A 24438-nucleotide genomic window follows, 5' to 3' on the forward strand; every position below is an offset into this window, starting at 1 on the left:
CTCCCCCTTAAAAAAAATGAGTAAAATTGGCATCACTCCATGTTAATTCTGTATAATTATGTATCATGAACCACCTAGAAAACATGGGCTGTTACCCAGGGGAGACTTTGAAGGATGTACACCAGAGAAGTAACCAAATAATTACAAAGTTATTTATAATTTAAACAAACCACTCTGGTCACCAGATGGGGTTGTGAGGGAAAGCTTCCAGTTGTCCGTTCGCCCTTCTCTCCACCCTTGTCCACCCTGCTCTGTGCTCCTTGAGGGGAGCTGTATCAAATCTTAGGCTGAGATCTGTATCTAAATATTCCTTTCAAAAAACTCAGTAATAATAAAATAAATACCCTAATAAAATAGGCCAAAGACTTTAAAGGCACCTCCGCAGCAATGATATACAGATGGAAAATAAGTATAGGAAACAATTCTGAGCATCACATGCCATCAGGGAAATGCAAAATAAAACCACACTGTGATACCACAACACATCTATTAGAATGGCCAAAGTCCAAAACACTGACAACACCAAACTCTGACAGAAATGTAGACAACAGGAATTCTCAACTGATAGGAGGGCAAAAGGTACAGACCATCTAGCAGTTTCTTACAGAACTAAACATATCCTTAACATATGATCCAGCAATCACACTCCTTGGTATTAAACTAAAGGAGCTGAAAACTTATATCCATATAAAACTCTACATATGGATGTTTAGAGTACCTTTATTCATAATTGCCAAACTTGGAACTACCAAGAATATTGCTACCGTCCTTCAGTACGTGAGTGGATAAAGAAACAGTGGTACATTTAGACAGTGAAATATTATTCAGTCCAAAAAAGAAATGAGCTCTCAAGTCTGGAAAACACATGGAGAAAACTTAAATGCATATTACTAAATGAAAGAAGCCAATCTGAAAAGGCTACAAGCTATCTGATTCCATTATATGACATTCTGGAAAAGGTAAAACTATGGAGACAGTAAAAAGATCAGTGCTTGCAGGACTCTGGTAGAGGGAGGAAGGAATAGCTGGAACACCAAGGACTTTGGGGCCAGTGAAACTATTCTCTATGATACTATCATGGTGTCAGTATACATTTGTCAAAACCTGTAGAATGTGCAACAGGAAGAGTAAACCCTAATGTAAACTGTGGATGAGCGGTGATGTGTCAGTGTAGTTCATCAACTCTGAGAACTGTAGCCCTCTGCTGGGGATGCTGATATTTGGGGGGGGGGTGGGGGGTCTGTGCATGCGTGGGGCCCGCAGGTATGTGGGAACCCTCTGTACCAAGTGATCAATTTTGCTGCAAACCTGTAACTGCTCTTAAAAAATTAAGTCTATTAAAGGGAAAAAATAGAAAAAAAAAACAGAAAATATCTATCTAAAGGCATGATTGCTATGCATTTATAGATGAGGACATATGGTTTAGTGAAACTAAGTAACTTGCCCAAATTCACCCACTCAGTAATTAGTGAAACTGGTGTTCAAAAACAAGAGACCTGGCTTAAAAATGAAGCAACAAAATGTTGAAGAAATGCAACAAAAACCTCTCTCTTACACACACACACACACACACACAAACACACACACGAAACGAGGCTCAAAAAGGTTAAGTATTGCAAAAGCTCACACAGGTTGTAAGAGGTAGAGCCAGCATCTGAATCTATTCCATCTGGCTCCAGAGCATGTATCTTAATCCCTTTCCCATAACACTACACCTACACCTAGATACAGTCATGAGGCCATCAAGTCAGAAGCCATCACCTCTCCTTCCAGACAGGCACAGATAAGCTTACACACAGACTTGCACAGGAGCACATGTATGCACAGAGAGTATGCATGTGTGCGTGAACACATGTGTTCATGTATGTACTTCACATGTATGCACATGGAACATCTCCACCCCTGTTCTGCAAGGCCCTAATTCCCTTCTCAGGTATATGAGGCTGCACCTCCAGAGGCCAGGTTCCCCAAGGCTCCTGCACACAGAGCTCAGTGAGGACATCAGTAATGTTCTCCTCTCCTGGGAAGCCCACAGGGCCAATCCCCACAGGGCTCTGACATGCACGGAGGACAGGCCCCTGGGTCACCCTTTCTATCACCAATGCCTACTGTAGGTAGAGAGAGGAAACAGCACGTTCCTGAAACCAGATCTGCATTTCCCCTCACCTGCTCTTCCCAGATTCAGAGCCTGACCTTAATCCCCTGGAAAACCCCCTAGTCTGATCAGGACCCTGAACCTCCTCTGTCAAGCCCACAGGTAGGCAGGCTGAGGGGTCCTTGGGAATAGAACCTGGGGGTCAACATCTTCATATGATCTTCCTCTCTTTTCCTAATCCCATCTTCTCTCCTCCATCTCAAAGACAGGAGACAAGTGAACGAGAAAACGAGGATACTGCAGGGGGTAAGAGCACACATTCTGAAGCTGGACTCCACACCCTCTAGCTGTGTGGACTTAGCCAAGTCACTTCAAGTGCTTCTACCTCACTTTCACTATCTGTAAAATGGGGGTACTGTAAAGACTAAATGACTTAATGTACATAAAATTCCTGGGACAGGGTCTGGCACACCTGAGCACTGTGTCACTGCTCGCTACTGTATGACCGTGACTGAGAGTATCCACGGGAAGGGGCTCGATGAAGTGGGTGTCTCCAGGAGACATCGGGGTGAGGCACTGCCAGCCCAGCAGAGGGACACTACACTGGGTTTCAGCCAAAGTCCCACTTGAAGCACTTCTGGTCGATCAGATGGATAGCAAAGGTATGTTGAAACAGACGGAAGGGGCGCCTGGGTGGTGCAGTCGGTTAAGCGTCCGACTTCAGCCAGGTCACGATCTCACGGTCCGTGAGTTCGAGCCCCGCGTCGGGCTCTGGGCTGATGGCTCAGAGCCTGGAGCCTGTTTCCGATTCTGTGTCTCCCTCTCTCTCTGCCCCTCGCCCGTTCATGCTCTGTCTCTCTCTGTCCCAAAAATAAATAAACGTTGAAAAAAAAATTTTTTTGAAACAGACGGAAGACAATTATTCGTAAAAAAGAACCCAGTGGGCATATTTCAAGTGTCCACTTGCCTTGGAATCTATAATTTAATGGCCCGGAATGGCTGGGTCAAGCTCCAATCTGACACTAGAGTGAAAATTAGGCATAAAGGAGCGATTTCAGAGAGCTGAAGAGAGAAAGACCATGCCTGGAAAGGGTTCTGTGGGATCCCTAAGCAGGACACATCTGTTTCAAGACAATATAATACAAAGTTAAACATGGAAGGAATTCCTCACTCCATCCCTACAATCTCACTTCAAAAGGCAACTACACACACATAAACACACACAACACAACAGACACAAACATAAAGGAGATTTATTTCTTTACAGAAAATGAGATTATTCTATATGCATTGTTCTGCAACTTGCTTTTATCACTTAATAAAATATCATGGACAGTAGTGTAACCTTGAAAATATAGCTTAGTAAGGAGTAGCTTCTGCTCTACCATCATACTGCCTGAATTAAAATCCCAGCTCAACCACTTACTAACTGTGGGATCTGGTAAGTTATGTTGCTAAATTCTATTTTTTTAATTTAAATTTTAGTTAACATACAATGCAATACTGGTTTCAGGAGTAGAATTCAGTGATTTATCACTTACATAGAACACATAATGCTTATCACAAGTGCCCTCCTTAATACTCATCACCCATCTAGTCCAATTGAAAATAATAATAATGGGTGCCTATCCAGGATTTGGGGAAAATAAAACCATAAAAGATATGCAAAGCCCTTACCTCAGGTTGGAATCAACAAGAGTACTAATAAATTGGCTAATATTAGCCATCTCATTTCTTTAGAAACTGTATGCTATTGAGGAATGAGAATGCACTGTTAATTGTTTTAATAATTTGTGGATATTTAGATTGTTTCTTCTGTTGCTTGTTTTGTTTGTTCATATTTTTTATCTGGTATTATAAGCAGTGCTACAAAAATGTGCATATGTATCTTTGTGCTACACATATATGACTATTTTTAAAGGATAGATTTTTATGAGTGGAGTTGCTGGACAAAGAGATGTAGATTTTTGATTCTGATAGAGACTACCAAAAAGCCTAAACTGACTATCTTCTCATTATCAGTGTACATGAGGGTCATTTTCCCTTTAAATACTGCCAAAGAAATTTACTGACAATCTGAGAAGTGAAAATCGTGTTTCAATCTAATTTACATTTTCTGAGCACCAACTAGGTTGGTATGTTTTCTTTGATAAATGTGTTGTAGATATTTTCTTTAACTCAATAGTTAATATTTTAGATTTATTTATGATCTCTTTTTGTGTAATTTTCACATTTTTGAGTACAGTTTTGTCATTCTTGCTTCTACATTTTTTTTTCTCATTTGGAATGGAATCCACATCTTAACACCATATAGGTATGTTCTTTATTTTTGGATAATACTTCATGATTTGGGTTTTTTACTTCTAGTTTGTTCATTCATATGGATTTTTCTTTCTATGTGGGTTAGATAGAAATCTGGCCTTATTTTTTACAAAGGTTTAGCATGTCTATAGATGAATATCGATATACATGCATAAATACAGGCATACAGAATTCTTTATGGTGGTTCATTGACTGGTTTTTCTTTGTGTGTACCATTCTCCTATTATTATTCGTTATTGCCTACCTTGATTTTTCGTGTTAAAAACTCTCATTATTCTAAGTTTTTCAGAATTATCTTATCTTTTCTAGGTCATTTATTCCTCTAGGTGAATCTTAGAATGACCTTCTCAAGTTCTATTAAAAATGCCCTTAGGGTGTTAATATAGGTGCACTAAAATTTTATTAATTTTAGAAGAATTGATTTTTTCCAGTTTTATTGATATATAATTGACATATAACATTGTGTAAGTTTAAGATGTACAACATGATGATATGATATACTTACATGTTGTGCAATGATTCCCACAGTATGGTTAGTTAATGTGTCTATCACCTCACATAATGATCATTTCTGGTTCTTCTATGAGAACATTTGAGAAGTACTCTCTTAAATTGAATGACAATTAGGAGGGGCTGGGAGATGGGGAAATTGGGGAGACGTTTAAGGGTACAAACTTGCAACCAGTAACTGAATAAATCCTGGAAATTTTTTTAAAGTTTATTATTTTTTTTAAAGTTTACTTATCCATTCTGAGAGAGAGACAGAGAGTGTGAGTGGGGGAGGGGCAAAGAGAGGGAGAGAGAGAATTCCAAGCAGGCTCCACACTGTCAGCACAGAGCCTGACACAGGCCTTGCACTCAAAAACCACGAGTTTATGACCTGAGACAAAACCAAGAGTCCGACACTTAACTGACTGAGCCACCCAGGTGCCCCAATGTTTATTTATTTTTGAGAAAGAGACTGAACACAAGTGGGGGAGGGGCACAGAGAGAGGGAGACGCAGAATCCAAAGCAGGCTCCAGCCTCTGAGCTGTCAGCACAGAGCCCGACATGGGGCTCAAACCCACAAACTGTGAGATCATTACCTGAGCCCAAGTCAGATGCTCACCCAACTGAGCCACCCAGGTGCCCCATTCCTGGAGATTTAACACGCAGCAAAGACAATACTGAATTATATATAAACTTCACAGTTTCTAAGAGAGAGATCTTAATTTTTCCCATCACGAAAAAAAAATGATAATTATCTGGTGTGATAGAGGTGTTAGCTAATCTTATACTGGTAATCATATTGCAATAATTAAATGTATCAAATCAACACATTTTACAACTTAAGTTTGCATGATGCTATATTTCAATTATATATTAATAAAATAAATAATAAATTAATATCTACTCTCTTAGCAAATATCAAGTATGTAATACAATATTGCTAACTTTTATCACCACACTTTACATTACATTTACAGAACTTACAACTGTAAGTTTGTACCTTTTGTTCAGCATGTCCCCATTTCTGCCATGTCCTAGATCCTGGTAACCACAATTCAACTCTTGGTTTCTATGAGTTTGTCTTTTTTAGACTCAGAAATAAAAAAAGAAGGGAATCTTGCCATTTGCAATAACATGGCTAGAAATTGTGGATATTATGCTAAATAGAAAGACTGTATGATAGCACTTATATGTGCAATCTCAGAATTGACATTTTTAAATACTGAATCTTCCCTTTTTAGAAGTATAGTATCTCCATTTATTCATACGTCCTTTTGTGTTCTGTTACACTTTCTTCAGATAGATCTTTCTCATTTCTTTTTACTTGTTTCTATCAGATTTATTCCCAAGTCTGTCTGTCTTCCTTCCTTCCTTCCTTCCTTCCTTCCTTCCTTCCTTCCTTCCTTCCTTCCTTCCTTCCCTCCTTCCTTCCTTCCTTCCCTCCTTCCCTCCTTCCTTCCTTCCTTTGGAAGAAACAATGGTTGATTTTTTTTATTTAGTGATTCATCACTTACATATAATACCCTATGCTCATCATAACTAGTGCCCTCCTTAATACCCACCCCCCCACCCACTTCCCTTCATCAACCCTCAGTTTGTTCTCTATCACTAAGAGTCCTTATGGTTTGTTTCCCTCTCTCTTTTTTTTCCTTCCCATATGTTCATCTGTTTTGTTTCTTAAATTCCACATATGAATGAAATCATATGGTACTTATCTCTGTCTGACTTATTTCACTTAGCATAATATACTCTAGCACCATGCACATCATTGCAAATAGCAAGATTTCATTCTTTTTGATGGCTGAGTAATATTCCAACAATTTGGTTTATTTTTTTTTAATGAAGTTACCAAGCTGCTGAATCTTAAGGTCTCAACAAATGTTGTACCTTATTATTTTCATTAAACAATAAGATCTTCTACTTTTATTATTCCTGGTTAAGAGCAGTTTTGTTACTACAGCTGTTTCCATTTGCCAAACAGTCATCACAGACGGTTTAACATGGTGGCTACTGCTTTCAGGGAATTCTATCTGATGAATCCTCACCTCCATCACAATAGCTGCTGGCAATCTTTCATCAAAAGTCCATCCATCAGGACTTCTCTATCATGGTTGGCCAAGTAGTTCTGCTTTGGGTGCCAGGGCTTCATCCAGCTAAACATGATATTCCTGAAACCCCATGGATATTCCTTGTGTCATTTTTAACTATGTCTGAAAGCAATGCTCTAAACAGGTGGTCTCTTCAGGTTTTATTCCTCTTGTTGTGGGGTCTTTAACACAGCCCAAAAAGCAGGTTGCTGGAAATTTATTGTAGGTTCCAAGAAATTCCTTAAATTGTTTTATCTGATCAAATTCTTGTATTTGGTACTTGTATTGGGTACATATTCTTTTGGTATGTTTATCAGTCACCTTTTCTGATGTATGAGTTTCCTTTTTACTCTGGAAAGTTAATTCTCCAACCTTCGCCTGAGGGTCTCCAATAAGGCCTGATTACTTACTGAAGCACAGGCTCTCACATCCTATACCAGTGCAAGGTTGGGGGGCTACATTGCCAGTCAAGTGTAGAGGCAGAGGATCTGGATCAGGGCAGGAACTTCAGGCACCATAGTTAGTTATACTTTCTTGCCATTGCCAATTGAAATTTGTCACTGCATTATATTTTTCTACTACAGGATAAACATTAATATTTGTATATGTATCTTGTATCTGACTACTTTGAAAAATCTTCACAGGTTTAAAAGTTCTAATATGAGTCCCTAGGAGCTTTCTAGAGTGTCAGTCAAGTCAGTTAAAAATAATTACATATTCATATTTTAAATATTTGTGCCTATTTCATTAACTTTGCTTTTTCACTGGATTACACAGCCATCTGAAAACATACCTTACTAATGGTAACAGACACGATCCTTGCTTTGTCTTTCCCATAATTGGTGGGAATGAGACTCTTATATTCAAAGTTTTCTACTCTGGTAAAATTTAAATGTTTAGAATAAGGGTTTCATAATTTTTTAGTCAGAATAATTAATACATATAAAGGCATCCCCTAGGTGAAAAAGGAAAAAAAATCAAGGTTATTTCTTGACGAACTCAAGAAGAATCTTTTGAAAGATAATTAAGAAAACTCAGAGAAATTTGGCTAATAGAATTTCAAAACAAACAAATATCCTAAAAACACAAGGGAAGCTTTAGTTTCTCATTTAGAAAGCAGCTTGAAATTTTCTTATTTTTCTCCTACTGGATTTTATTCCATTTTTTCTGGAAGGTCTTGAAGTAAATGTTCTTTACAATCAAAACAAATACCAGTGAGCTTTTTTACATGCTGGAGATTAGGGAAGAAGCTGACTTGATGAAATTGCCCTTCACATCTCTCCAACTGCTTCTCCACACCCTGTCCAGGAAGGCACAGACATGGAGACCAAGAACGACAGCAGTGACTCAGGCTTTATCCTCCTGGGCCTCTCTTCCAACCCTCACCTACAGAAACCTCTCTTTGCCATCTTCCTCATCATGTACCTGGTCACCATGGTGGGCAATGTACTCATCATCCTGGCCATCCACTCAGACCCCCAACTCCAAACCCCTATGTACTTTTTCCTCAGCAACCTATCATTCATGGATATCTGCTTCACAACTGTCACTGTGCCCAAGATGCTGGTGAATTTACTGTCAGAGACAAAGGCGATCTCCTTCGTGGGATGCCTGGTCCAGATGTACTTCTTCATAGCCTTTGCGAACACTGATAGTTACCTGCTGGCCTCCATGGCCATAGACCGGCTGGTAGCCATCTGCCACCCCTTCCATTACAATAGGGTTATGAACCCACGGCGCTGCCTCCTCATGCTGCTGGGTTCTTGCACCATCTCCCACCTGCACTCCCTGCTCCGTGTGCTACTCATGTCCCGCCTGTCCTTCTGTGCCTCCCATGTCATTAAGCACTTTTTTTGTGACACCCAGCCTGTGCTAAAGCTATCCTGCTCTGACACGTCCTCCAGCCAGATTGTGGTCATGACCGAGACCCTGGCTGTCATCGCGACCCCCTTTCTGTGCATTCTCTTCTCCTACCTGCGAATCATCGTCACTGTGCTCAGAGTTCCCTCTGCAGCCGGCAAGTGGAAGGCCTTCTCTACCTGTAGCTCCCACCTCACTGTAGTGGCCTTGTTCTATGGGAGTGTCATCTATGTGTATTTCAGGCCCCTGTCCATGTACTCAGTGGTGAAGGACCGGGTAGCCACAGTCATGTACACAGTAGTGACACCCATGCTGAACCCCTTCATCTACAGCCTGAGGAACAAAGATATGAAGAGGGGTTTGAGGAAATTAAGGGACAGAATACACTCATAAAATGAAAAAATAGATGGGACAGTTTAAATGGGAGATGACCCAAGAAATGGTCACATCATCTTTCTTTACTACCCATTTTTCACATGACACTCAAAAAGGTCATAGAAGGTAGTGTTGAAAAGCAGTAAGAGCCCTGGCCTTAAAGCTAGAACACTTAGTTTCTATCAATAACATTGACCAAGTATATGTGTAATCCCAGGACAAGTGCTGCTAGGAATCCACATTTCAGGAAAACCATTTTTGCCCCCTATAAAATTAAAGCTATCTTGAAGAGCAATAAAGCATCTCCAAATCCCTCCTCTATGGGCTTTACTTTGGCTAGTATTCAAGAAATTAAAAAGTCCTATTCATTTGGAGGATAAGAAATTACATGAATTTGGTAGGGAATTGGGAAAGACTTCTTGGGATAATGACCTAAGATCACAGTTAAGATGTATTGATTTTGACAGAGCAAAGTTCAATAGAGTAGGAAATGGACAGAGAGCATTTCACATAGTGGGAACCATACAAAGAGGAAGAGGCAATAAACACTGGAATGTGTCTGAGGGACAGCAGAAACTCCAATGCTGCTTGTTCAATTTGAGAACAGAAAGAATAAGGCTGGAAAGATGGAAGAATCTACACAGCAGATTTAGTGCCCCCACCAAAACCACGGAGTCCTCACAGTGAATTCTCAGCACTTGACTCCTTTTCCTTTCCCTCTTACTCTGCCTTTGTCCACATGTCCATGATTCTCACAGAAATGCCCTTTATATTCTGGAAGAAAGCAATGTGTGTATTAGTCAGGATAAGCGAGATTGCACTGAGGAAACAATCTCAAAATCATTGGACCTTGAAACCAAAGGATTAGTTTGTAATCACACTGCATGTTCACCATTGAGAACTAGTAGGGTGCTGCTCATTTTAAATGTTCAGTGGCCAAAGCTGACAGAGCAGATGCCATTGTAAACATTCATCATCACTCTATGAGAAGCTGAGGAAAACTCTTGAAGATTTTCCACCGGCATTGAAAAACTCTGGTCTGGAAGTGACTCACACCACTTGTGCCTACAACTCACTGTCAACAACTAATCTCAAGACCCCTCCCAAACACAAGGGAGCCAGGAGGCACAATTCAACAGTGAATCTGTCAAACAGAGACCCAATATTATCTGATGAACAGATTTAATGACTACTACACAACTCTAATAACACGCAAATACAAACGTATGAATGTGTTGCTTAATCAATGTTCCTGATTATCAATTTCAATAACAAAAATAACATAAAATTGAATACTGTCTCTGGAGTACTTTAGCCTCAATTATTTCACCAAGTTTTAACAACCAGCGGCCTTTACTAATCATAAGCTTGTTGATAGCTGGAGTTTAAGTTGAATATCAGACCTTAGCCTTAGAAATATAACAAGAGGTGTATGGTGGCCTTATGGAACACAGGGCCACCGAGAGCCCAACATTAAGGTCCCTGCCATTGCTGTTATTGCTTCCTCTTCAAGTGATCAGAAAGCAACTAGAAATCCAGGAAATAAACTCAGGTTGCAATTGCCTTCATCTTATACAGACATACCTGGTTTTCATCACTATATCCCACCAGTCACTCAGTTTTGGGGATGCTGGCCTAGGATTTCTGTATGCTTTCTACTTTCTCTATTTTTGTGCCATAGTTTTAACTAAGCACAGCCACTTGAGAATGTGAGGAATGCCTGGCATATATGGAATAAATAAATTCATTAAATACATCTTCAGGTAATTTCTAAATGAAATTAAGTCACTGGGTCCCAGGCAACTGAACATATTATTTTTCTGATTCCACTCTGCCATCAGTCCCACACTCCTTTTTCTCAACAGCACATGGTCACTAAGAAATCAAGATCTTTTATGTATAATCCTACAGGTGTTCTATAAAGTAGATGACAAGTGGCCATGATATAATACATTGAGGAGAGTTACCAATCTGGCCCCCAGGTTAGTCCTAATCTTCTCAGACACAGCTAGAGTGCTGTCTCTGTCAGAATAGAAGGCAGTTTCGACAAGATATCCTGCCACCCTTTAGAAGGAGTGAGCTAATGTGAACAGATGCTATCAAAGGACTTTAATCATATTTTTGCTATCCAAACAAAGGAGCCTAGGGTGAACTTGGAAATTAGCTAATAAATATTGGTAAGAATAAAATAAATCTTTTCTGAAAGTACATATAGGCAGATGAAAGGTCTATATGGGCCTTATGAATACCTTGCCAAGTCAGGGGGAAAGCTTCTACATGGTTCTTGGATTAGACAGGAAACCCCTTGACAGTTCCTCCTCCCACATATTGTGAGGCTGGTTGAATGTGATAGTAGAATAATAGTAGAGGCATGTCGTTTAATGAGCAAACTGTGACAGGAAATGTTGTGGGTCTTCTACTGGAATCTCATTACATATATGTAAATGTTGAAGATTTTGCTCAATACTGAGCTAAGGAAAATTGAGTTCCTTGGACATAGTTTATCTGTGTATCAGAGTGAATGATATAAACTACAAGGGATGTGAAACATGAAGGCTAAGGAGGACTGGAGAAGAGTGCTGAGTATTTCTGACGTTGAAGTGTCTGAGAGAGAAGATATTAGCAAAGAAGACTGAAAACGAGGAGTCATATAATCCAAGAGTAGAAGGTTCAAGAGATGAGGATATGGATGTATTTCCCCCCACAGCAGAAGAATCTCCTTCCAGACAAGCCTTCTCCAGGAGATGTCCCATCAGCAGAACTTGCACATGGAGGAAGCAAATGAGCTACTTAGGGTGGAACTTGGTGTATAACTATAAATACAAACAGCACCGAGCTTGTCCAGAGCCACTGCATTCCCTGCACAGGAGAAGTGTTCTCAGAGCCATTGTTTCTGGATGTGTCAGGAATTTCAGACACATATCATGAAGTCATTCTTAGGGGCGTCCCCAGAAACTCGTTTCATCCGAGCCAGAGTCCTACTGATCTGCATCATAGGTAACCCTGGGCTTGCTGCACAAAACAGAAATGACCAGCGTTTTTGGAAATGAGGAGGTTCAAAAGACAAAGATGAAGTCAGCCAGCTATACACAGGCGTAAAGAAACTGAAGACCCGGTCCCAAACCACTTTACCATGGTCAGCTCTCAGATTCCCACTGGCATGCTTAGGGGTTTTAGATTCCCTTCATGGAATCCATCCACCACCACCAAGCCCTGCCCTCAGCCACCAAACACCTGCCCCTTGTCAGGGAGGCGGTATTCTGCTACTATAGCAGAGGAAACCAAGTAAGGAACCATAAGAACGGGCTCCCATGCCAGCCCCACCCTAACAGTGGCTTTGGCAAGTCAGAGGACTACTCTGCCTCGCTTGTGAAGTGGAACACAGTGCCCATACACAGGGCCCTCGTGGAGCCACTATAAAGCTGGGAACCCGAGATAGAAGCGGGGCTTGAGAACTTAAGTAACACACACAAAACAGAAGACAGTGTCATGTGGCAGAATAAGATTTTTGCATTTCCCGGGTAATGATAAAATCATCTCTATTTTTAAATATATATCTTTCAATGGGTGAGTGGCTAAAGAAACAGTGGTACATCAAAACAATCAAATATTATTAAGTGCAAAAAAGAGATGAGCCATCAAGTCTGGAAAACACAGGGAGGAAACTTAAACACATATTACTAAATGAAAGAAGCCAGTCTGAAAAGGCTACAAGCCATCTGATTCCATTATATAACATTCTGAAAAAGGTAAAACTATGGAGACAGTAAAAACATTGGTGCTTGCAGGGCGCAGAGGGAGGGAGGAATGAACAGCTGGAACACCAAGGACTTTAGGACCAGTGAAACTACTCTCTATGATACTATCATGGTGTCAATATACATTTGTCAAAACCCGTAGAATGTACAACAGCAAGAGTGAGCCCCAATGTAAACTGTGGATGAGTGATGACGATGTGTCATTATAGTTCATCAGTTATGACAACTGTAGCACCCTGCTGGGGATGTTGACAATTTGGAGGTCTGTGCATGTACGAGGGCTTACAAGTATGTGGGAACTTCTGGACTATGTGATCAATTTTGCTGTGAACCTGTAACTGCCCTAAAACAATTAAGTCTATTAAAGGAAAAAATTTAAAAAAACTATCTGGAAACAATCAACAAAACCCAAAATGTGAAAAATCCATTAAAAACAGAAGACATGAACAGACATTTTTCCAAAGACATTAGCTGGCCAACGGACACATGAACAGATGCTCAACATCATCGATCATAAGGGAAATACAAATCAAAATGACAATGAAATATCACTTCACAACTGTCAGAATGGGTAAAATCAAAAACACAAGAAACAACAGGTATTGGTGACGATGTGGAGAAAGGGGAACCCTCTTGCATTATTGCTGGGAATTCAAACCGGTGTGCCACTTTAGAAAACATTATGGAGGTTCCTCAAAAAGTTAAAAATAGACCTACCCAACAATCCAGCAATTTCCCTACCAGGTGTTTACCCAAAGGATACAACTTCAAAGGGATATATGCACCTGTTTGTTTATAGCAGCATTATCCACAATAGCCAAAATATTGAAACAACCCAAGTATTCATCAACTAATGGATAAAGAAGTTGTGAGTGGCTCAGTCGGTTAAGCCTCCTACTCTTGGTTTCAGTTCGGATCATGATCTCGTGCCTCATGGGTCAAGCCCTGCATCGGGCTTTGTGCTGACAATGTAGAGCCTGCTTGGGATTCTCTCTTTGTCCCTCTCTCCCTACCCTCCCCTGTTTGAGCACTCTCTCTGTCTCTCTCACTCTCAAAATAAATAAATAAACTTTTGAAAACGTTAAAAAAATAAGTTGTGAGATACACACACACACAATGGAATGTTACTCACCCATCAAAAAATGAAATCTTAGTATTTGCAATGACATGGATGGAGCTAGAGTATTATGCTAAATGAAATAAGTCAGTCAGAGAAAGACAAATAGCATATAATTTAACTCATATGTGGAATTTAAGAAACAAAACAAATGAGCAAAGGGAAATAAATAAGAGACAGACAAAGCAAGAAACAAACTCTTAATTATAGAGAACAAACTAACAGTTTCCAGGGGAGGCAGAGATGGGGCTCAAGAAGCTCACTTATCATGATGAGCACAGCGTGAGGAATGGAAGTGTCGAACTGCTATACTGTACACTTGAAACTAATATAACCCTGAATATTAACTAACTGGAACTAAAATAAAAACTTTAAAAAAATGTGTCTAAGTTTGCAAAAGCTCACACAGTTTACAAAAAACAGCCAGCATCTGAATCTATTCCCTCTGTCTCCAGAGCCTATATTTTAATCCCTTCCCCTAACACTACATAGATACAGGCACCATACAGACACAGAACTTCAGAGACGTCAGAAGCCATCACCCCACCTCTCCCTCCAGGTAGGCACACAGAAGCTACACAGAGACTTGCACAAAGAGCACATGTATATACACAGCATGCATATGTGCAAGAACATACATGTTAGTGTACATGTTTCACATACATGTGCATGAAACATCACCTGTGTTGCTGCAAGGCCCTAATTCCCTTCCTGGGTATATGAGGCTGCACCTCCAGAGGCCAGGTTCCCACCAAGCTCCTGCACACAGAGCTCAGTGAGGACATCAGTAATGTTCTCCTCTCCTGGGAAGCCCACAGGGCCAATCCCCACAAGGCACTGACATGCATGGAGGACAGGCCCCTGGGTCACCCTTTCTATCACCAATGCCTACTGTAGGTAGAGAGAGGAAACAGCACGTTCCTGAAACCAGATCTGCATTTCCCCTCACCTGCTCTTCCCAGATTCAGAGCCTGACCTTAATCCCCTGGAAAACCCCCTAGTCTGATCAGGACCCTGAACCTCCTCTGTCAAGCCCACAGGTAGGCAGGCTGAGGGGTCCTTGGGAATAGAACCTGGGGGTCAACATCTTCATATGATCTTCCTCTCTTTTCCTAATCCCATCTTCTCTCCTCCATCTCAAAGACAGGAGACAAGTGAACGAGAAAACGAGGATACTGCAGGGGGTAAGAGCACACATTCTGAAGCTGGACTCCACACCCTCTAGCTGTGTGGACTTAGCCAAGTCACTTCAAGTGCTTCTACCTCACTTTCACTATCTGTAAAATGGGGGTACTGTAAAGACTAAATGACTTAATGTACATAAAATTCCTGGGACAGGGTCTGGCACACCTGAGCACTGTGTCACTGCTCGCTACTGTATGACTGTGACTGAGAGTATCCACGGGAAGGGGCTCGATGAAGTGGGTGTCTCCAGTAGGAGACATCGGGGTGAGGCACTGCCAGCCCAGCAGAGGGACACTACACTGGGTTTCAGCCAAAGTCCTACTTCTGGTCGATCAGATGGATACCAAAGGTACGTTGAAACAGACGGAAGACAATTATTCGTAAAAAAGAACCCAGTGGGCATATTTCAAATGTCCACTTGCCTTGGAATCTGTAATTTAATGGCTGGGAATGGCTGGGAATGGCTGGGAATGGCTGGGTAGAGCTCCAATCTGACACAGGAATGAAAATTGGGCATAAAAGATTTCAGACAATTAAAAAGAGAGGAACCATGCCTAGAAAGGGCTTTGCAGGTTCCCTAAGCAGGACATATCTGTTCAAGGGGCTCCATATCTGTTTGCCTCTCTGCTGGAAGTGGGAAGAAGGTAGTCAGGGACAAGCTGGGTTTCTAAGAACCTGACCCAGAAGATTAATGGTGCAAAAGGAGAAAGTTGCTGTTTTCTCTCAATGTGACAGCACTGAGGGCCAAAGTCTCCCGCAACCGTTCCTCTCTGAAGACAGGGAACATGGGCAAGCACATGGCTTCATGGGATGGGAGGCAGAAAGGGAAAGGAAAGAAGTAAATTGAAAGGTCCCAATGTGTGGGAGCAAAGGAGGGAGAAAAGGAGTGGGTCAGCAGGAAGCATAAGGCACTGGACAGTAAGAGGACTTCTGTTGCAGAGGCCACACTGGCTTTGTTCTCTACCACATCTGTATGGCTTGGGGAACAGGTGCGATAGCATCACTTAGGGATAAAACACAACATTTGAAATCAAACCTACCTGGGTTTGAGTCTCAGCTATGCCACTTACCAGCGGCATGCCTCTCTGAACTTCGGTCCCTTTTTCTATACAAGAGGAGAAGCACTGCTTCTAACGACATAGTGCTAGTGTGAGAAGAACTAAATGGACGAGTACTAAGCCAGAACCTTGCCATGAAATGTTAGCTGAATTTTGTCCAGTTGACTCACTTCCCAACTGTCCTTGCTCATTCACAGGCGCAGGTGCACGGATGATGGGCGGCTTTCCTAGTGCATTACACACCAAGCACTTTTATTTCCTGTTTGGGAAGACCGCGCTGCACGCCAAGTTTGTAGTCCTGGGTTGGATGTGGGCTGGCAGCTAGGAGAAGGGCCATGCATCACTGGTGAGAAAGCAAGCAAGGGAAAACCATCCCGAGATGACAAATGTCCACAAAGTGGAAAATTCCAATAGAGAAAGTTGAGAAGTACAGAAATAGATTAGATTTCCTGTCTAATAAGGAAGGGAGTGGATACCTTCTTTTAAGGGGGGATAGCATAATTTAAAAGTCTTGGAAAGACTCCTAGACCTTTGTCCCTCCCACCACTACCTGATGACCAGCCCCATCTTTGAAATGTCACTTCTCAAGCTTACTGTATGAGCAATCATACCACCCACCTGTAGAAAGCCTTACCAAACTCTTTCATTCAACTATCGTTTTTGGCCAGTAACATAAAATGCTTTATTACTAACTGTAATAACTTCCATTTACATGGTGCTATACCATATCACAATGAGTTTGCACACAGTATCTCATTTAAATACTAGGAAGGTGGGGAAATAACCTTCGTAAATTACTAATAGAACTTAAGAAGGTACAGACCAATGACATTATGACAACTGTGCTTCTGAAGAGAATAACTGTTTCTTTCATTGTTACTCTTAAATTGTGAATCAAAACTCCATGCTGCTTCTGAATCATTACAAAGCCCTGATGAAGCATCATCCTACCTCCCCCTTAGGTAGGTCAGGCAAAACCAGCATTATGGGAAAGAAAGGCTAAACTTTTACAAAGAGACACAGGCACTTCATTTCTGAATTCTACTACAGTCCTTTATTAGCACGGCATTTTTACATCAAAACCTCAGGATAAGCAAGATACGTAATTATCTGGCGCTAGATAGCACGAGCACCCCTCCTCCAACTCTGCTCTGGGGGCAGCACACAAGTACTGCAAGTAAAAGGAGCTGACTGTTGCCTACGAGACTGTTCAGCAAGCAGTCAAAATCCCTAAATTCTTTGCAGGTCTACCTTTGAAAAGTATTCAGGGACAGCCAAATGGGCAGGGTCCTCTTATCATTACCTATGTAGACAGGTCTGCACATATTTCAGGCTCTGCTATGCTTCTCCTTCGTCTTCTTTAACAGCTATTTTGGGGTATAACTGCTATTCAAAAACCTTTATATGTTTATTTATGCAATTTAATGTGATGATGGTAGCACAGGTATACGCATATTTCAAGAGGCACGTGAGTGTTCAGGTGTGAGGAGTAGGCTAGACAGGAAGTAGAGCCAGCGTCTCTTACTGATGGCTCTAAGGACAAGAAATGACTTGCCCAAGGCACAAGGAAATACACAATGTTACCTGGTGCAAGCCCAAAGAGGACCAGATAACCCTTCACTGCCAGGGAAAACAATGTCCCAGCACTGAGGCTGAAAGACCTAGTGAAGGAAATGGAGAAAGAGTCCAGACAGTCAAATGAATATATTGCCGTGGGACGGAGGGTGTTTGTCTCAGATTGGGAGTATCTATTGGAATTTTCAATATTCATGAACTCCAATTCAGCATTCTGTATCTCAGAATGTATTCCATACCCCAGAAACTCTCATCCACTGTGACACCATCTGTGGGGGACAAAGCATTATGGATGCAGTGACCCCATTATTGTATATAATCTTTGTCTACATCTATGTAGAGGAAAAAACTTTGAATATGCACACAAGTCTAGTCTCTGAAAACTGGAATTATAGGAAACTATCAACTTTTTAATTATATAAATATAATTAATATAAATAAACATGTGGCCAGTGTTTTTAAATATGAACAATAAAGTAAAAAGTTAAATATGGAAGGATCTCCTCCCTGCATATCTTCACTTCAGAAGGAAGCCACACACAAATAAACACACAAACCTCAACAAGCACAAATTAAAAGTATTCTTCTTTACAAAACAGCATAATTCTATATGTATTGTTCTGCAACCTGCTTTGGTCACTTAACAAAATATAATGGGCAAGAGTATAGCCTTGATAATGGAGCAGCAGTAAACAGCTCTTACTCTGCCATGAGGCTGCCTGAATTAAAATCCCTGATCTACCATTTACTAACTGTGGGATCTGCTACATTACTTACCCTTGCTAAATTCTATTTTTTATCTGTAAAGTAGGGAAAATAATAGGGCCTGTCTCTTAGGATTTGGAGAAAACAAAATGATGGAAGGCATGCCAAGCACTTAGCTCAGTGTGGGACATACACTGCATGCTAATAAATGTTGGCAGATGGGAGCCATATGATTTTTTTTAGACATTGTGAGATACTAAGTAAAGAGATGCACTATAAATTGCTTTAATAATTCCCCGATGGTGGAGTGTTGGGTGATTTCTCTGGGGAATGTTTTGTTTGTTTGTTTGTTTATATTATTTTGTTTGGCATTACAAACAATGCTAAAATAAAAATGTGTGTATATTTGTGCTATGAAATATGACTATTTCTAAAGGATAGATTTCTGTGAGTGAAATTATTGGATAAATAAGTGTATATTCAATTCTGATAGAGATTACCAAAAAGCCAATAGTGATTACCTTCCCATCATTAGTATATGTGAGGCTCTTTTTTCCTTTGCATATTGTAAAAAAAAAAAAAATGTGTTGACAATCTAATGGATGAAAATTGCATTTCAGACTAATGTATATTTTCTGATTTCTTTTTTTAATTTTTTTCAACTTTATTTAGTTATTTTGACAGAGACAGAGACAGCGAGCAGGGGAGGGGCAGAGAGAGAGGAAGAGAGAGAATCCCAAGCAGTCTCCATACTATCAGCATGGAGCCTGATGCAGGGCTTGAACTCGCAAACTGCAAGCCCATGACCAGAGCCAAAACCAAGAATTCAAGGCTTAACCAACTGAGCCACCCGGCACCCCAATATTCTGATTTCTAATGAAGCTGAGCATTTTCTCTGTGTTTTCGTTGGTAAATATATTGCAGATATTTTCTGTGAATCATTATAGTCTAGCTTTACTTATTATCTCTTTTGGTGTAATTTTCACATTTTGAGTACGGTATTTTGTCACTATGCCTCTATATATTTTTTACTTGGAACAGCATCCTGGTCCTGAGACCATAAATATATACTTCTTTTTGGTGAATACTTACTTTATGGTTTGGATTTTTTACCTTGATTGTTCATTCATACGGGATGTATTTCTATGTGTGTTAGATAGAAATCTAGTCTTCTCTTTTCCAAAGTTGCAGCCAATTGCCACAAATATCAAATATTCTTATTTAATAGCTCATCCATTTTTCATAGTTGTGAGATAAATATTATACACTAAGTTCCACTTAGATTAAGATCCATATATATGTATAAATATAGGTATGCAGAACTCTTTATGCTGACCCTTCATTTGTTTTTCTCTGTGTGTACCATTATCTTAGTTTCTCATTGTAATGTGCTTTGATTTGGGTTAGAAAACTTCTCTAAAACTCTAATTTTTTCAAATTATCTTGTCTTTATTTAGCCTTTACTCCTCTGAGTTTTAGAATGACCTTCTCAACTCCTATTGGGAGTCGATGACATTGGGGTGTTATTACATGTGCACTGAATTTTTTTAATTGACAAAACTGACTTTTTTTCCAGCTTTCCTAAGATATAATGGACATGTAACATTTTGTGAGTTTAAGGTGTACAACATAATGACTTGACAACCTTACATATTCTGAAATGATTGCCACAGTTAGATTAGTTAACACCTCCATCACCTCATTAAATCACCATTAACTTTTTATGTATGTTTCTTACATTAATACTGGTAAGAAAGGGACTTACATCCAAAGTTTTCTATTCCAATAATATCTGAAGGTTGAGAATGATGACTTCATATTTAAATAAAAATTAACATATTTTAAAAATTAACCACAGTAATATAGGCATGGTAGTATTCCTATATTGATGGCATCCCTGACCCAAAACCTTAAGTACCTAGATCATATTAGCCAATACAATTCTTAAATAAACATTAATAAGGTTATGCTATGAAGACCTAAGCAAGTCTCATCTGACAATGTGGACCCCAAGGAACACTAATGACATCTTGTTCTCACTTTTGTCTTATTCCCATTATCACTGCCACCACCACCACCTGTCGTCCTTTGAGTAGGAGAGAATACTAAAGAGAATCTCATTCATAGGGACCCCTTATATGAAAGCATCCGGATTCAAGATGGGGCCCACAAGTCTCTTCCCCTGAGAAAAGAAGAAAATAAGAGGATAAGGAATTGTTCAAGAAACAATCTAGGAAGAATATTCAAAAGAAAATGGAGAAGAATTCACACACCTTAGGCTACCTAGAAGTTCCTAAGACACGAGACGCACCTTTACTTTCTCATTGAGAAAATAGCTTGGAATTATCTTAAGTTTTCCATGTGGGATTTACTATCTGTTTTGGGGCTTAAGTAAATGTTCTTAAATTCTAACAAAACTATAAAATGTCCTCTTTAAAACAAGAGGGATTCTTTTTACAGGCTAGAAATTAGGGAAGAAGCTGACTTGGTGAAATTGCCCTTCACATCTCTCCAACTACTTCTCCACACCCTGTCCAGGAAGGCACAGACATGGAGACCAAGAACGACAGCAGTGACTCAGGCTTTATCCTCCTGGGCCTCTCTTCCAACCCTCAGCTACAGAAACCTCTCTTTGCCATCTTCCTCATCATGTACCTGGTCACCGTGCTGGGCAATGTACTCATCATCCTGGCCATCCACTCAGACCCCCGACTCCATACCCCCATGTACTTTTTCCTCAGCAACCTGTCCTTCATAGATATCTGCTTCACAACTGTCACTGTGCCCAAGATGCTGGTGAATTTACTGTCAGAGACAAAGGCGATCTCCTTCGTGGGATGCCTGGTCCAGATGTACTTCTTCATGGCCTGTGGGAACACTGACAGTTACCTGCTGGCCTCCATGGCCATAGACCGGCTGGTAGCCATCTGCCACCCCTTCCATTACAATAGGGTTATGAACCCACGGCGCTGCCTCCTCATGCTGCTGGGTTCTTGCACCATCTCCCACCTGCACTCCCTGCTCCGTGTGCTACTCATGTCCCGCCTGTCCTTCTGTGCCTCCCATGTCATTAAGCACTTTTTTTGTGACACCCAGCCTGTGCTAAAGCTATCCTGCTCTGACACGTCCTCCAGCCAGATTGTGGTCATGACCGAGACCTTGGCTGTCATAGCGACCCCCTTTCTGTGCATTCTCTTCTCCTACCTGCGAATCATCGTCACTGTGCTCAGAATTCCCTCTGCAGCTGGCAAGTGGAAGGCCTTCTCTACCTGTAGCTCCCACCTTACCGTTGTGGCCTTGACCTATGGGAGTGTCATCTATGTGTATTTCAGGCCCCTGTCCATGTACTCAGTGGTGAAGGACCGGGTAGCCACAGTCATGTACACAGTAGTGACACCCATGCTGAACCCCTTCATCTATAGTCTGAGGAACAAAGACATGAATAGGGGCTTAAAGAAATTAAGGAACAGAATTCACTTATAGAAAGAACAAATAGATGGAACAGCTTAATTGGGAGATGACCCAAAAAATGATCACTTCATCATTCCCTCATACCACATTTGTCACATGGCATACAGAGAGGTCCTAGAAGGGAATGTTGAAAAGCAAAAAGAACCCTGAGCAGGAAGCTAGAACAGTCTGTTTATATTAATGACCTTAGCCAAATACATGTGCAATCCCAGGACAAGTGCTGCTAGGAATCCACATTTCAGGACAGCTATTTCTGCCCCCTATATAAATAAAGCTATCTTGAAGTGCAATAAAGCATCCTCCAATCCTTCCTCTATGGGATTGACCTTGGCTAATACTCAAGAAATTACAGTCCTACTCAATTTGAGAATAAGAAGTTACATGAATCTGGTAGGGAATTGGGAAAAGACTTCTTGGAATAACGACCTAAGATCACACTTAAAATGTATTGATTTTGACAGAGCAAAGTTCAACAGAGTAGGAAATGGACAGAGCATTTCAAATAGTGGGAACCACACAAAGAGGAAGAGATGATAAATACTGGAATGTGTTTGAGGGACAGTGGAAAGCCCGGTGAGGCTTGTTCAATTTGAGAGAAAAGAGAATATGGCTGGAAATATGGAAGAATCCAGAAAGCAGATTTAATGCCCCAAAACACCAATGTGTCCTCATAGTGAATTCTCAGCACTTGACTCTTTTTCCTTTTCCTTTTCTTCTGCCCTTGTCCACATGGCCATGATCCTCACGGAAATGCCCTATATATTCTGGAAGAAGCAATGCGTGTGTCAATCAGGATAAGCGAGATTGTGCTGAGGAAACAAACAATCTCAAAATTGCTGGACTTGAAACAAAAGGTTTAGTTCGTTATCACACTGCATGTCCACCACTGAAAAGTATTAGGGTGCTGCTCATTTTAAACATTCAGCAACCAAAGCCAATGGAGCAGATGCCACTGTAAACATTCAACATCACTCAATATTGAGCTAAGGAAAGTTGAGTTTTTCCTCAATATTGAGGAAGATCTCCTCAATATTGAGCTAAGGAAAGTTGAGTTCCTTGGACATAGTTTATCTGTGTATCAGAGTGAATGATATAAACTACGAGGGATGTGAAACATGAAGGCTAAGGAGGACTGGAGAAGAGTGCTGAGTATTTCTGACGTTGAAGAGTCTGAGAGAGAAGATATCAGCAAAGAAGACTGAAAACGAGGAGTCATATAATCCAAGAGTAGAAGGTTCAAGAGATGAGGATATGGATGTATTTCCCCCCACAGCAGAAGAATCTCCTTCCAGACAAGCCTTCTCCAGGAGATGTCCCATCAGCAGAACTTGCACATAGAGGAAGCAAATGAGCTACTTAGGGTGGAACTTGGTGTATAACTATAAATACAAACAGCACCGAGCTTGTCCAGAGCCACTGCATTCCCTGCACAGGAGAAGTGTTCTCAGAGCCATTGTTTCTGGGTGTGTCAGGAATTCCAGACACATATCATGAAGTCATTCTTAGGGGCGTCCCCAGAAACTCGTTTCATCCGAGCCAGAGTCCTACTGATCTGCATCATAGGTAACCCTGGGCTTGCTGCACAAAACAGAAATGATCAGGGTTTTTGGAAATGAGGAGGTTCAAAAGACAAAGATGAAGTCAGCCAGCTATACACAGGCATAAAGAAACCGAAGACCCGGTCCCAAACCACTTCACCATGGTCAGCTCTCAAATTCCCACTGGCATGCTTAGGGGTTTTAGATTCCCTTCATGGAATCCATCCACCACCACCAAGCCCTGCCCTCAGCCACCAAACACCTGCCCCTTGTCAGGGAGGCGGTATTCTGCTACTATAGCAGAGGAAACCAAGTAAGGAACCATAAGAACGGGCTCCCATGCCAGCCCCACCCTAACAGTGACTTTGGCAAGTTAGAGGACTACTCTGCCTTGCTTGTGAAGTGGAACACAGTGCCCATACACAGGGCCCTCATGGAGCCACTATAAAGCTGGGAACCTGAAATAGAAGTGGGGCTTAAGAAATGAAGCACCACACACAAAACAGAAGGTAATGATAAAATCATCTCTATTTTTAAATATATATCTTTCAATGGGTGAATGGATAAACAAACAGGATAAATAAATATGTACATCCAAACAATGAAATATTATTCAGTACAAAAAAGAAATGAGCGATCAAGTCTGGAAAACATATGGAGGAAACTTAAACACATATTACTAAATGAAAGAAGCCAGTCTGAAAAGGTTGCAAGCTATCTGATTCCATTACATGACATTCTGGAAAAGGAAAAACTATGGAGACAGTAAAAAGATTGGTGCTTGAAGGGTTCAGGGAGACAG

General features: G+C 40.8%; 2 protein-coding genes and 1 pseudogene across 2 annotated transcripts; 2 read left to right on the top strand and 1 right to left on the bottom strand.

The window, feature by feature from the left end:
- Window positions 1–7012: 7012 nt before the first annotated feature.
- On the bottom strand, window positions 7013–8316 carry LOC112850582 (mitochondrial import inner membrane translocase subunit Tim9 pseudogene; annotated as a pseudogene).
- On the top strand, window positions 8223–9247 carry LOC147575045 (olfactory receptor 1L4). Its single transcript, XM_086684714.1, has one exon. The coding sequence runs from the start codon at window positions 8315–8317 to the stop codon at window positions 9245–9247; it is 933 nt and encodes a 310-aa protein (XP_086540840.1). The 5' UTR covers window positions 8223–8314.
- Window positions 9248–21085: 11838 nt separating this feature from the next.
- On the top strand, window positions 21086–22110 carry LOC112850566 (olfactory receptor 1L4-like). Its single transcript, XM_025914190.2, has one exon. It carries the CDS (start codon window positions 21178–21180, stop codon window positions 22108–22110), a length of 933 nt encoding a protein of 310 aa, XP_025769975.2. The 5' UTR covers window positions 21086–21177.
- The last annotated feature ends 2328 nt before the right edge of the window (window positions 22111–24438 follow it).

The sequence above is a fragment of the Puma concolor genome, chromosome D4, assembly GCF_028749965.1.
Source record: "Puma concolor isolate L17-30 chromosome D4, mPumCon1.1.hap2, whole genome shotgun sequence".
NCBI lineage: Eukaryota > Metazoa > Chordata > Mammalia > Carnivora > Felidae > Puma > Puma concolor.